Genomic DNA, 14,545 nt, shown 5'->3' on the forward strand with positions numbered 1-14,545 from the left:
CAGCAGAGGTGCCCTGGATACTGGGCAGAGGATGCAACATCCCAGGGGCCTAGACAAGCAGCAGAGGTGCCCTGGATACTGGGCAGAGGATGCAACATCCCAGGGGCCTAGACAAGCAGCAGAGGTGCCCTGGATACTGGGCAGAGGATGCAACATCCCAGGGGCTTAGACAGGCAGCAGCGGTGCACATGATACAGGTAAGAGGATGCAACATCCCAGGGGCCTAGACAAGCCGCAGCGGTGCCCAGGATACCGGGCAGGGGATGCAACTTACCAGGGGCCTAGACAAGCAGCAGCGGTGCCCATGATACTGAGTAGAGAACTGCTGGTGCAAAAAATCAACACTGCCCCACTCCAGCTGTTACTGAGGACCATACTGGACACCGGATCTGAATCTTTTCGCTCATCTTTACTTATATCGGCTATGCTCTACCTTTCGTACGTTATTCCCCCTAAAAATGTAGAAATACATTAGGAGCTGGTTGTCACTGGGTTGTAATGCCCAGTTGTCAACTAATCCATATATTTCCAGGAAGAATAACAGAGGAACATCAAAACACAATTCTAAGAAAAAATGCTCCAGAATAGTCTTTTCATGAGGAATAGAAGTATTTGCTAAAATACATAAAAAAAAAAAAAGAAAGAAAAGCTAAATACCAAAAATACCAGACAACCTCCCCACTCGCTGGTGACTGCCACTTACTGGCATTTCAGTGCCTGTATCGTTTGTCATCTGTTTTTTATGTCACCTGCCCAACCCCGCTGCTCCTCTCCCGCTCCTCTGCCTGTTCATGCAGATGTAACTAAGGCTTTGTTCACACCTGCACCTATAACAGAAGCCACGATGCTATGACTGATGACCGGCCCGTCACGTGCTGTTAGTGTCTATCCACCCATAATGGGCGCCATCAAGGTGTCCTTTGTTTTCCCAGCTAATATAATGCCATGTTATATCCATCTCGTCAGATGTGAGAGAATGTGGCGCAGGCCTGGATACGCGAGTCTCTGCATCTGCAGCCTTGGAAGCAGTCCGGGAGGTCGGCCCGCGCCTGTGGCCTCATTAGTGGCTAATACTTACCATAACCTAATTGCTGTGTATATACGCAGCTCCCTGCAAAGACCAGCGAAACAGATCCTCTCTCTGCTGTAATTTAGGGTGAAGGATTGTTAGTCTTGGAGCGCCTGCAAATAAATTCCCCAGGCCGCGCAGCCAATAATAAACTACTTACGGGAACTAGAAATTGATTCTGACAGTGTATCTAGCACTGAATACTCGAAATAACCGTATCCACAGGCAGCTATAGCCGTCGCCAGTCCTATTACTTGTGATACTGCCCTGTTCTCACAGGCCACTAAACAGGATCTCACATCAGGTTTATGCTTCCCAGTCTGAGGGAAATATAAAATTGGGACAAAAACTCTGATTCCAGCGATGGGTCACATACTGGGCTGCTTTCTGTAGTTTTGATAAAATGACTGTTTTATCTGCTGCATCTCTGCTAGACTTCTCAGTGATCATATTTGTCTCACCCCCACCACTGATTGACATTGAGCATAAACAGAAAGCGGAGCATCAGTGGCAGCGGATGGGGAAGACATGAATACTGAGGACTGTATAGGAGAAGCGCAGTATTGGGAAGACAGAGCTACAGAGAATAAAAGTGTTTTATCCAAACTACAGCCACCCAAGGGTGGAATCAGAGTTTCTGCCCCAGTTTTACGCTGCTCTCATTTGGGATAGCATAAATCTGGTTAAAGAATATATTTAAGCCTCCAGATCATGGGGTTAAAGGGGTTGTCCCCTTTCAGAAAACTTTTGGGTATAAGCTTCCATAGTTATATTAAAAGAGACCCGAATATTGCTTGCTTTCACTGGGTCCAGCACTTGCTCCCCACCGCTGCACCGGTCTGTTGTTTGGCTGCCTCACACAAGCTTGTGCTGTCTATGTGGGCAGGGCCGCCGGGGGATGAGCTGGCGGTCCGCCGGGGGATGAGCTGGCGGTCCGCCGGGGGATGAGCTGCCTGTCCGCCGGGGGATGAGCTGCCTGTCCGCCGGGGGATGAGCTGCCTGTCCGCCGGGGGAATGAGCTGCCTGTCCGCCGGGGAATGAGCTGCCTGTCCGCCGGGGGATGAGCTGCCGGTCCTCCGAGGGATGAGCCGCCGTTCCGCCGTGGGATGAGCCGCCGTTCCGCCGTGGGATGAGCCGCCGTTCCGCCGTGGGATGAGCCGCCGGGCCGCCGAAGGATGAGCCGCCAGGCCGCCGAGGGATCAGCTGCTGCGCTGCCAATGTCTGTATTTATTTAGTCTGTTTTTATGACATCCATAGCTTATACACAAGTTTTCTGAAATCAGATGACCCATTTAACCCTTCCTATCACTTTTCAGCTTGTGCTGTGTGCACCAGGCATAGGGTCAGCAGTCACCCCATAAGGATCAGAGGGCAGGAAAGCACACCAGCTCATTACAGTACAGTTTTTAAACTGATGCCTCTTGTAGAAAATATGTAGGTTCTCATTGAATGACAGCAAGCAAAGATTGTACATCTGCTAAGAAATTGATTCATGAAGTTTTTTATTTTTTTTAATTTTATTTATCATTGGATTTTAGAACTTAACAGTGAAACAGAAATTCACGCTGCCAGTTTTTTTGTGCAAGCACTCTCATCAAAATGTTTATCCTCTTATTGCAGTCATCATATTATTTAGCACACTGCATTTACAATTGCTCATTTTGCCTTTCTACCTAGTTAATTCCTCTCTTTTCCATTAGGTCCATGACATCACGTGATTGATAACTGACTAGCTCAATCCTCCTAAGCTCTATGTAGAAACAGGAGGTCAATTTTCCCTGTATGAGTCATCAGTCACGGCAAAAGTCTATGGCAGGGGAGAGGAGCGAAGCAGCTGAGTTGGGAGTTGGAGAGGGAAATTATTTCTGCAGGGAAAAGAGACATCCTGTTTCTACATGGAGCAGAGAAAAGAGAAGAATTATCTGGGTAGAAAGGCAAAATGAGCAATTGTAAGTACACAGTAATATATAATATGATGACTGCAATATATTAAGAGGTTAGAATATTAAAGAAGTTTTTATCCATCTCGTTCCCAGCGCTCCTGCAGTCACGCGCATGAAGTTTTCAGTCCACAAAAATCTAGACAGAAAATCTGCTGAGGGTTTTCTCATTTGTGAAATCCACACTAAATATTGTGGATTTTGTAGCAGATTTCATTATGGAAATGCTGCGCCTTTCGAGTTGTTGTTCGAGGAGGATAAAAAAACAAAAAAAAGAAATGAAAAAATGTCTGCCTCTTTGCGGGGTTAATCGCGCACCAATCCACTTGCATGATGGATCAGCTGAAATGTACCCGTACGATGGTTTTTTGGGCCCCCATAATGGGTAAAGCCACCCTGCTTCGTCTGACTAACTGCGCTCTACTTGTGTAGTCCTCATATCAGGGTACATATTTTTTTTTATAAATGCCTGTTTCTTTGTTTTGTTACTCGGCAAATTAAGATAAATGACTTTTTCTAAACTATTGGGCTACGGCGTTCGGCAGACCGTGCTGGTAGCACCGACTCTGGCAAGCGAGCGGTAGAGCAATCCCACGTAATGTGCTACTGGACAGTCCTCAAAACAGTCTGCTCCGGTCTCCATGGCAAGCCCTGCAAATCATCCTAGATCCTGATACATTACTGGAAAAATCACTTAACCGCACAACCAATTAAATCCTCCGTGCGCAGCCAGCCGGTGGAATGGGGATTTGTATTCTATGGTATTTTAGTAAGTTAAATCCACATGGCCAAGATGTCTGTAGCTGTGTAAAAATGAAAACATGATCCAATCCAATTTGTTTAGCCTGTTGACTTTCCCAGCTATTTATACATGTGTATAGTTACATTGGAGGTAGTGTTCCCGGGCCAGATTACACTGGAGGATTGTTGGGCTCAAAAACAACGAAAACACACATCTTCTGTATGGTGCGTGTATGTGCCATTAGTTTTGCTGGTTGAAACCGTGCTCCTCTTATTCCTGAGCCGAGTCTGGTATTGCAGCTCAGCATGATTCTTGTGAGCTGTAATACCAGACACAGCCTGTGAACAAGAGTGGCGCTGTTTCTGCACCAATAATAATCTTTGTATAGCACCAACATATTTCGCAGCACTTTATAAATTAGAGGGTACCAGGTCAAACAATATCAGATATTACAGAGTAACACACAGTTCACCTATTCAGAGAAGAGGAGTGAGCGCTGTGCTCATACAGCTTACAGTATGGTCCATCCATCATTATAAGAAGATGTGAAGCTGCATGTAGTGGTCACCTGCCAGTATCTCTGTATATAGCAATATAAAGGGCTGCCAAGTGCATGGCATGTGGGGGAAACAGATGACAGAAAAGAACAGATTGTGAGGAGAAGTGTAGTAAGGAAAAATTAAGTAAAGCTGGATTAGGTCTGACTAAAATGATGTATCTTTAACACATGCTGAGAACTGGGGATTAATTTGATTGTCTGGGGTAGTGCATTCCGGAAAACTGGTGCAGCACGAGAGAAGTCTTTGAGACGAGAGTGAACGGTTTGGATTATAGAGGATGTTAGTCTTAGTTCTTATCAGAACAAAGAGTATAGGTAGGGGGGTAATGATGAGGCAGGTGATGTAGGATGGTGCAACATTGTGGAGAGCACAGGTAGAGTTGTACACAGAGATGAGGGAGGAGATGGGGTGCGGGGCTGCACTGTGGAGAAAATGGGCGGGTATTCTAGACAGAGATGAGGGAGGAGATGCAGGGCACTGTAGAGAGCACACGTAGGGTGGTGGAGATGTAGGGTGGTAGAGAGATGAGGGAGGAGATGTAGGGCAGGGCACAGTAGAGAGCACAGGTAGGGTGGTAGAGGCATGATGAAGGAGATGTAGGACAGGGCAATGTGGAGAGCACAGGTAATGTGGTAGACCGAGATGAGTGAGGAGATGTAGGGCGGTGCAGCACTGAGGAAAGGATGGTAGACGAAGATGAGAGGAGTTGGGGCAGCACTGTGGAGAGCACAGTTAGGGTAGTATAGATGGGGGAGGAAATGTAGGGCAGTGCACAGTGGAGAGCTGTGTGTGATAAGTTTATGTTGTATTCTGTAGTGGATGGGCAACCAGTTCAATGACTGGCAGAGTGTGGAGGCATGGCTGCTTTATTCTGGATAGATAGGAGAGTTTAGTAAGAGGGAGACTGATTCATAATTTGCAGTAACCCAGAGGAGAATGAATCGGAGTGACAGTAAGAGTTTTTTGTGGTCGCTATGTAATAAAAGGGCAGAGTCTGGAGGCCCCTGTGATCAGTGGGCCTTTTTTCCTTCTGTCCCTTTGCAGATCTATGCGTTCCATAGGCATTGGCCAGTATCTTGTTTAGAGATACATCTTTGGTGCCTAGATTTTCAATTTTAGAACCTAGAAATGTCATAAAACCCTTTTAGAAAGCTATTAACAAATACAAGACTTTACAGCAGAGCTGAAGAAATCCCACTTTGTCTGTGCATTTAGATTTATTTCTTTACTATTGGCCCCTAACTCTTTTGATATCTCATTGCTGGGCCAGTGAAAGGGTCAGTTGGCTCCTAAAGTCTCCGGTATTATGTCCATCCCTGGCTTAGTGGTATTACAAGCCCCTTAAATTTCCTCTGGGGCCAGTGAAACCTTTATCCCCCTGCAGAGATTATTGCAGTGACAGGAAGGAGCGGTCCAGCGGTGAATGGGACACCAGGATTAGCCTTCCCCGCTGGTTTGTAATTACTCCATTCTGACGGGACACTTCTTTGAATGAAGTGATGCATAGTGTTAGTATCAATAGGCGGGCATACGTAATGTGATCGCTGGATGAGTTTTGCATTGTGTCGGAGGAACAGCATAGCGTGTGTTTATATACTCCAGCCAAACAGTGGAATTCCTCTGGCATTGAGATAATAATTTGCACAGGCAAATTGCCTTCTTTACCGACAGTCTAATCCTTTCTTAATGTCAACCTATAGGCGACAAGAAAGAGGAAGATTGCCATTCGTAAAGCCCAGGGGAGAAACGCCGAGGCAATCCGAGAGCTGAATGAGTATCTGGAACAGTGAGTGTTTTACAAGGGGATTTTGTTTTGCTCTTCTGCTATATATTTTTTTTAATTAAAATGGAATTTGCATTTGATTTTGTTTCTTTTCTATTTCCAATAATCTATTCTTTCCCACCCTTCCCGTATTCCTCAAGCATCTAACCTTCTTGTCCAGATTTGTAGGTGACCAAGAAGCTTGGCACGAACTGGCGGAACTTTACATCAATGAACTTGAGTAAGTCACAGATTTCCTAGAAATAGATGATCTGTAAGATCCTTTATATCATGGTCTTAAACGTATTACCTACCCACATGATTGGTGGGAAGTGTCAGATCGCTGGAGGTCAGACAACCAACAGTGAACATGCTAGATGTTCGTGTAAGCAGTGGGTTCCCCGTGTATACACATGACTGTATCTTCCTGTCTATGTTTGGCCCACAAAGGTCAATACAACTGCAATCTCCATACCTGAAGAAATAACGTCATGGGCATATATGAGGTTGTTGGTTCAGGTCAGGAGAGCTGTAGGGTACGGTCATGTAACATAGTTTTTAAGGTTGAAGGAAACAAGTCCATCTAGTTCAACTCCTAGCCTAACATGTTGATCCAGAGGAAGGCAAAAAAAAACCATGTGGCAAACACTAAGCTCCACATTGGGGAAAAAAATTCCTTCCTGACTCCATACGACAATCAGACTAGTTCCCTGGATCAACGCCCTATCAAGGAATCTAGTATATATAACCTGTAATATTATACTTTTCAAGAAAGGCATCCATGCCCTTCTTAAATTTTACTCATTACAACATCATGCGGCAGAGAGTTCCATAGTCTCACTGCTCTTACAGTAAAGAATCCCCGTCTGTGATTATGATTAAACCTATTTCCTCCAGACGTAGAAGATGTCCCCTTGTCACCGTCTCAGGCCTCAGAGTAAAAAGATCAGTAGAAAGGTCTTTGTACTGTCCCCTCATATACTTGTACATAGTAATAAGATCACCCCTAAGCTTTCGTTTTTCCAAACTAAATAATCCCAAGTGTAATAACCTGTCTTGGTATTGCAGACCCCCCAGTCCTCTAATAACCTTGGTCGCTCTTCTCTGCACCCGCTCTAGTTCCGCTATGTCTTTCTTATACACCGGAGACCAGAACTGTACACAGTATTCTAAGTGTGGTCGCACTAGTGACTTGTATAGAGGTAAAATGATGTTCTCCTCATGAGCATCTATGCCTCTTTTAATGCATCCTATTATTTTGTTTGCCTTTGCAGCAGCTGCCTGACACTGGCTACCAAACGTGAGCTTGTCGTCCACCAATACACTCAGGTCTTTTTCAGTTACAGTTTTGCCCAGTGTTTTACAATTAAGCATATAATTATACATTTTATTTCCTCTGCCCAAGTGCATTACCTTACATTTATCCCCATTAAAGCTCATTTGCCATTTATCAGCCCAAGCTTCTAGTTTACATAGATCCTCCTGTAATATAAAATTGTCCTCTGTATTGATTACCCTGCAGAGTTTAGTGTCATCTGCAAATATTGAAATACTGCTCTGTATGCCCCCTACAAGGTCATTAATAAATATGTTAAAAAGAAGCCGGCCCAATACTGACCCCTGTGGTACCCCACTGTTAACTGAGACCCAGTCTGAGTGTTTTCCATTAATAACCACCCTTTGTTTCCTATCACTGAGTCAGTTCTTAACCCACATACATATATTTTCCCCTATCCCCATTGTTCTCATTTTATGTATCAACCTTTTGTGTGGAACCGTATCAAAAGCTTTTGAAAAGTCCATATACACAACATCCACTGCATTTCCTTGGTCCAGTCCGGAACTTGCCTCCTCATAAAAACTGATCAGATTAGTTTGACAGGAACGGTCCCTCGTAAACCCATGTTGATATTGGGTCATGAGGTTATTCTTCTTCAGATACTCTATTATAGCATCTCTTAGGAAACCCTCCAGGATTTTACCCACAGTAGAGGTTAAGCTTACTGGCCTATAATTTCCAAGTTCAGTTTTTGTCCCCTTTTTGAATATTGGCACCACATTTGCTATACGCCAGTCCTGTGGTACAGACCCTGTTATTATGGAATCTTTAAAGATTAAAAATAATGGTCTATCTATGACGTTACTTAATTCCTGCAGTACTCGCGGGTGTATCCCATCTGGGCTCGGGGATTTGTCAGCTTTAGTGATTTTTAGACGCCGCCGTACTTCCTGCTGGGTTAAGCAAGTGACATTTACTGGAGAATTTTTGTTATCACTAATCATGTTTTCTGTCATGCGATTTTCTTGTGTAAATACTGTTGAAAAAAATCATTTAGCATATTGGCTTTTTCCTCATCCTCCTCCATCATTTCACCCAGACTATTTTTAAGGGGGCCAACACTATCATTTTTTAGTTTCTTACTATTTATGTACTTATAGAATATTTTGCGATTATCTTTCTCTGGCAATGATTCTCTCTGCCTCAATCTTTGCTGCCTTGATTTGTTTTTTACAGAATTTATTTAATTTTCTGTATTTATTTAATGCCTCATCACTACCTACTTGCTTTAGTTCTCTAAATGCTTTCTTTTTGTCACTTATTGCGCCCCTTACAGCTCTATTTAGCCATAGTGGTTTCCTCCTATTTCTAGCATGTTTATTCCCATAGGGTATATATTGTGCACAGGTCTTATTCAGGATGCTAATAAATGTCTTCCATTTGCTTTGTGTAGTTTTATGTTTCAGGATATCGTCCCAGTTTATTGCACTAAGATCATCTCTCAACCGTTGGAAATTTGCCTTCCTGAAGTTTAGTGTCCTTGTAACCCCTCTACTACACATCTTATTATTATTTTGTGATCACTATTACCCAAGTGACCCCCAACTCGTATATTTGATATGCGGTCTGGCCTGTTGGTTAATATTAGGTCTAGCAGTGCCCTCCTTCTTATTGGGTCCTGAACCAGTTGTGAAAGGTAATTGTCTCTCATAGTTGTCAAAAACCTATTACCTTTGCTTGAACTACATGTTTCTGTCCCCCAATGTTTTTCAGGGTAGTTGAAGTCCCCCATAATAATGACTTCTCCTTGAGTCGCTGCTTCATCTATTTGCTTTATGAGGATATTCTCCACTGTTTCCATTATTTTTGGAGACTTATAACAAACCCCTATCAGTAATTTATTCTTTTTTTTCCCCTCCCCTTATGTCCACCCACAGGGACTCTACATTTTCATTAGATTCACATATATTCTCATTCAAGATGGTATTTAAGGATGATTTTACATATAAACACACATCCCCCCTCGCTTGTTTGTACGGTCATTTCTGAACAGACTATGGCCCTGTAAATTAACTGCCCAGTCATGGCTCTCGTCCAGCCACGTCTCAGATATCCCCACCATGTCATAATTATTTTCCAACAAAATTAATTCTAATTCGTCCATTTTGTTGGTGAGGCTTCTAGCATTAGTGTACATGCATTTTATGTACGAGGGTCAGTCAATAAGTAATGCTTCCTATTTTTTTCTCCTTTTAATTGGCAAGAAATTCAAATGCAATTACATAGGTTGAAAACCACAACATTAACGATTAATTTGTTACTTTTCAATATAATCTCCATCCATTTCTACAGTCTTGGTCCACCGTTTAACAAGGGCATGTATTCCCGCATGGTAAAAAAGCATGGTCTTGCTTCCTAAGCCATTGACGCACAGACTTTTTCACGGCCTCCTCATCCTCAAAGTGAATCCCACGATGCGCTTCTTTTAGCGGCCCGAACAGATGGAAGGTCACCACGAATGATGTCATCGACTCGCTGAATGTTGCTTGGAGTCACTGCTTTTACTGGCCTGCCACTCCGCATTTTGTCAGCCAACAGTGATGGCCCTTCAGCTGTGTTACAGGGACGAACCCATCGTCTAACAGTACTGACATGCACTGTTGCATCACCGTACACATTTTTCAGTCTCTCATGAATTCGAATGGGCGTTTCACCTTCTGCATGCAAGAATTCAATCACAGAACGTTGTCTAATACGAACATCGATGTCAGCCATTTTGCAAACTTATACAGTCCTGCCACCTGTTGGTACAGGAAGATGCAATTGCTGTGGATTGGAGAAGAAGGTTTGAGGAATTGTGCCAAATTCGAATATTTAACATAACTACCTTATTTAAGGAGAAAAAAAATAGGAGGCATTACTTATTGACTGACCCTCGTATCTCTCTGTACCTCTATTCCTTCTTACTACATTGACTGTTTTAACCCCACCTCCAACTTCTTTATTTGTTCCCAGGTCACTATTTGCACTATTTTCCCCACCTATAAAATGAATACCCTTCCCCCCCCAATCCCTAGTTTAAACACTCCTCCAACCTTCTAGCCATTTTCTCCCCCAGCACAGCTGCACCCTCCCCATTAAGGTGCAGGCCGTCCCTAGAGTAGAACCTGTAGCCAATTGAGAAGTCGGCCCAGTTCCCCATGAACCCAAACCCCTCCTTCCCACACCAATTCCTGAGCCACTTATTTACCTCCCTAATCTCCTGTTGCGTCTCTGGCGTGGCACGTGGTACAGGCAGTATTTCAGAGAATACTACCTTGGAGGTCCTTGCTTTTAGCTTGCAGCCTATTTCCCTGAAATCATCTTTAAGTACCTTCCACCTACCTATAACTTTGTGATTTGTGCCAATGTTTACCATGACCTCTGGGTCCTCATCAGCCCCTCCCAGTAATCTGTCAACCCGATCAGCGATGTGCCGGACTCGAGTGCCAGGTAGGCAGCACACTGTTTGACGATCCCTGTCTTTGTGACAGATTGCCCTATCTGTTCCCCTAATAGAGTCCCCCACTACCAGCACCTACCTGGCCTGCCCTGCTCTCCTATTTCCCCCCTTACTGGAGCTGACACTCCTCCAGCTTTCAGAGGACATGCCTTGCTGCAGCAGTTCTACCCCTGTACCAACACCTCCCTCATCTGCCAACTTTGCAAACTTATAGGGGTGTGCCAGATCAGGACTAGCCTCCCTGGCACTCTTCCCTCTACCCCCCCCCCCCTTCTAACTGTCACCCAGCTAGCTGTCACACTGTCCTGCAGCTCCCTACTACCACCCTCCCCCACATCTACCCCAGTGAGCAGCAGACTCTTTTCCATATTGTCTATGGATCTCAGTGTTGCCAGCTGCTCATTTAGATCCAGTACCTGGGCTTCCAAACGCACAACTTGCACACATCTCACACAGCAGTATGCACCCACGAGCGACTGTTCAAGGATTGCATACATGTGGCGAGATGTACACTGGATAGCATTGTCAATAATGGAGCTCATTTCCTAATGGGGATTGCACAAGACAGAAATGTTAAGTAAAAAGAAATGTAAAGAATTAATAAAATACAGACAGCAATTCAGTCCAAATTCTTCCCTTCCAAACTCCCTGAATCCAAAGTCGCTGAATCACAAGTCACACACTTACTTACGTTTGCACTTACGCTCCAGTCACACTCGCTAAGGAAGAAGATTTGAAGAGTTTTTTTTTTTTTTTCTCCCTTTAGCAGCAATCCAACCTACAGCTCAATGCACTTCCAAAGGACTGGAAGCCCCAACCAGCTGCCTCTTATAAACCCTTAATTATGACCCCTCACTCTTAATCAACCCCTTGTGAGTATAGGTACACCTCAGGATTTAAGTGCAATGTAGTTAACCCTTAAACCCACAGGCAGGTAGTAAAATAAGAGACTGTAAAACTGTAGAGAGAAAATAGGTTTTAAAAAGCCCAATAAAACTAAACAGGTAGAAAAGCACTCAGCAGTTCACAATTCAGCAACTCACAGCATTTCACACAGGTATTTGGTGCAGGATTCCCAAATACCTATTCACTGAATGAATCACAAGTCACACACTTACTTCCGTTTGCACTTACGCTCCAGTCACACTCAGCTCGTTCACACTCGCTAAGGAAGAAGATTTAAAGAGGTTTTTTTTTTCCCCTTTAGCAGCAATCCAACCTACAGTTCAATGAACCTACAGTTCAATGTCCAAAGGACATGTGAATGTGGCCAAACAGATATCATCTATCCTGTGGATAGGTGACGCCTTATTCCCTTCTCGGTTGGTTCAGGTTAGGGGAGCTGTAGGGGTACGGTCATGTGAATGCGCCCGAACAGTTATCATCTATCCTGTGGATAGGCGGTGCCTTATTTCCATCTCGGATTTATTTAGACATGCTTTAAATTTACAGTAGATGCAAGTTCTATCAGTTGGAACTGCATCGATCTTGATAACAGGGCTCGAGATTGACAGCTGTCTGTGGTGAGGTGGTCGCACTTGCCATACAAATGAATGGAAATTTCTCCCATCATTCCACTGACAGCAGTGTATGTCTGGGTCCAGCTAGCATATCATGTGGATAGTCCATAAATGAATGAGATGGGAAAGACTCCCATTTCTATATATGTGTATATATAATATTTTGTATCTTATTTTTTTTCACTGGCTGCAGTCCAAACTGAGTATTACCTGCCATGCCCTTGTTGAGTGCTGAGTCTCTGCTCTTGTGTCTGTCTGCAGGGCTGATGCCACATAGACTGCCCTGCAGCTAATCGGTGAGCTCATTGTTGTCTACACGGGCAGTGCCACTGAGCTCACTGTGTGGCTGGAGCAAAACAACAGATACCAGGGGAATGGCAGAGTACTGGTACTGGACCTGGGGAGGAGAAGTACTACTCAATTTGGATTTTTCATTGTTCTCACGGCCTTCGAAAGAAATTTTTCTGAAAGGAAAGAGACAACCCTTTAAAGAAAACCTTCAGTGCTCAAAATGTGTCCTGGTCGTGAGATGAATGCAAAGATACCAGCATTGTGGTTCTGTGCAAAATCTGTAGTGTAAAGTGATTTTTACATCTGCAGTTTGTTCATTTTTGCTGTGGATTCTCACAGTGGATTTCCCCTTGTTCAATGCAAAGGGTGATAATGCTGCAGCTTTTCCGCTACGATATCCTCAGAAATCTGCACCACTTGGTGTTGGCTGAGGAGTTTCTGCTGCAGAGATTCGGCGCCAGTAATGTAAGGGGTGGATGTGCCCTGACATCAGACTAGGGTCTGGTAATGAATCGTATATCTGTGTTCCCATCACACCACCAGGACTGACTTTTATCCACTCTAAATAAACAATATATGTTCCTATTGCATTCAGCAAGCATAGATCTTGAATGCAGTAGAGGAATAGATACACAAAAAGTATTGAAAATTATATATTCTTTTATTGTACAAAGAGTAACCTTAAATTGTTCCAGAATATTTCTTTTAAAGGGGTTGTGTGAGATTAGAAAAGCGCGGCTCTTCTCTTCCAGAAACAGCGCCATTACCTGCATCTGGTACTGCAGTATTTACTAGAATGGGACTGAGCTGCAGTACTGCAAGCAGCCTACAGTCACGAGTGGCGCTGCTGTTGGAAAGCTATTTATTTTCCTAAATCTTGTACACCTCTTTAAAGGATATATGGACCTCTTTGGGCCGTTTATTTTTCTTACATGTATTTATGTTAGGTTAAAAATAATTTGGGTCCTGCCTCTGAAGATGTGCACATGTCTTATTTTATTTTTCTTAAACCTTTATGAAATAAAAATCACATTTTGTCCCCTTTTAAAAAATATTTCTCACCCACCAAACAACCCCATTAATCTGTCAGTATATTTTCGGAGTGTGTGAGGAAGCGTAACACAACCCTGGGGGGGGAACATAAATATTTAATGCAGATGTTGTCCTTGGTCGAATTCAAACCCAGGACCTCTAACCACTGAGCCACCGTGCTGCCCATCAGGTCAGTCACTGCCGGTCGTTTGAGTCAGATGCACTTAAGATGTGACCGTAGGGCCCAAAAGTCTCTCTACAATGGCGGCACAGCTTCATCGATTCTCTACGGTCAGTAAAGTCACCCATAACTTTTTCCATTAGAAGAACCATGAAAGTTGCGCACAAGTCGTGGTGAATGGAGTTACATTTAATTTTCAAAAATGACTTTTGATATTTATATATATTTTTTCCACTTTTTTCCCGTCTAGCTATGCAAAGGCTGCTTTTTGTCTGGAGGAACTCATCCTGACGAACCCACACAACCACTTCTACTACCAGCAGTTTGCTGAAGTGAGTGTTCACACGAGGTGATTTTTGCACCTTTTGTATGTCGGAGCAACCTGGAGCACACTGGGAGGGTCGGACCTACAGTACAGACCAAAAGTTTGGACACACCTTCTCATTTAAAGATTTTTCTGTATTTTCATGACTATGAAAATTATACCTTCACACTGAAGGCATCAAAACTATGAATTAACACATGTGGAATTATATACTTAACAAAAAAGTGTGAAACAACTGAAAATATGTCTTATATTCTAGGTTCTTCAAAGTAGCCACCTTTTGCTTTGATGACTGCTTTGCACACTCTTGTCATTCTCTTGATGAGCTTCAAGAGGTAGTCA

At 43.6% G+C, this 14,545-nt stretch overlaps 1 protein-coding gene across 2 annotated transcripts in view; it reads left to right on the forward strand.

The window, feature by feature from the left end:
• EMC2 (ER membrane protein complex subunit 2) overlaps positions 1–14,545 on the forward strand; it is an 85,567-nt gene that overhangs the window by 54,028 nt on the left and 16,994 nt on the right. For both annotated transcript variants that reach the window (XM_073679770.1, XM_073679771.1), the window contains exons 7-9: positions 6,012–6,097; positions 6,255–6,314; positions 14,129–14,210. In XM_073679770.1, the coding sequence (XP_073535871.1) occupies positions 6,012–6,097; positions 6,255–6,314; positions 14,129–14,210 (228 nt within the window). The remainder of the gene's footprint in view (positions 1–6,011; positions 6,098–6,254; positions 6,315–14,128; positions 14,211–14,545) is intronic.

This window comes from Phyllobates terribilis, unplaced genomic scaffold (genome assembly GCF_046119375.1).
Source record: "Phyllobates terribilis strain yellow unplaced genomic scaffold, ASM4611937v1 Scaffold_4__5_contigs__length_816908805, whole genome shotgun sequence".
Taxonomy (NCBI): Eukaryota; Metazoa; Chordata; class Amphibia; order Anura; family Dendrobatidae; genus Phyllobates; species Phyllobates terribilis.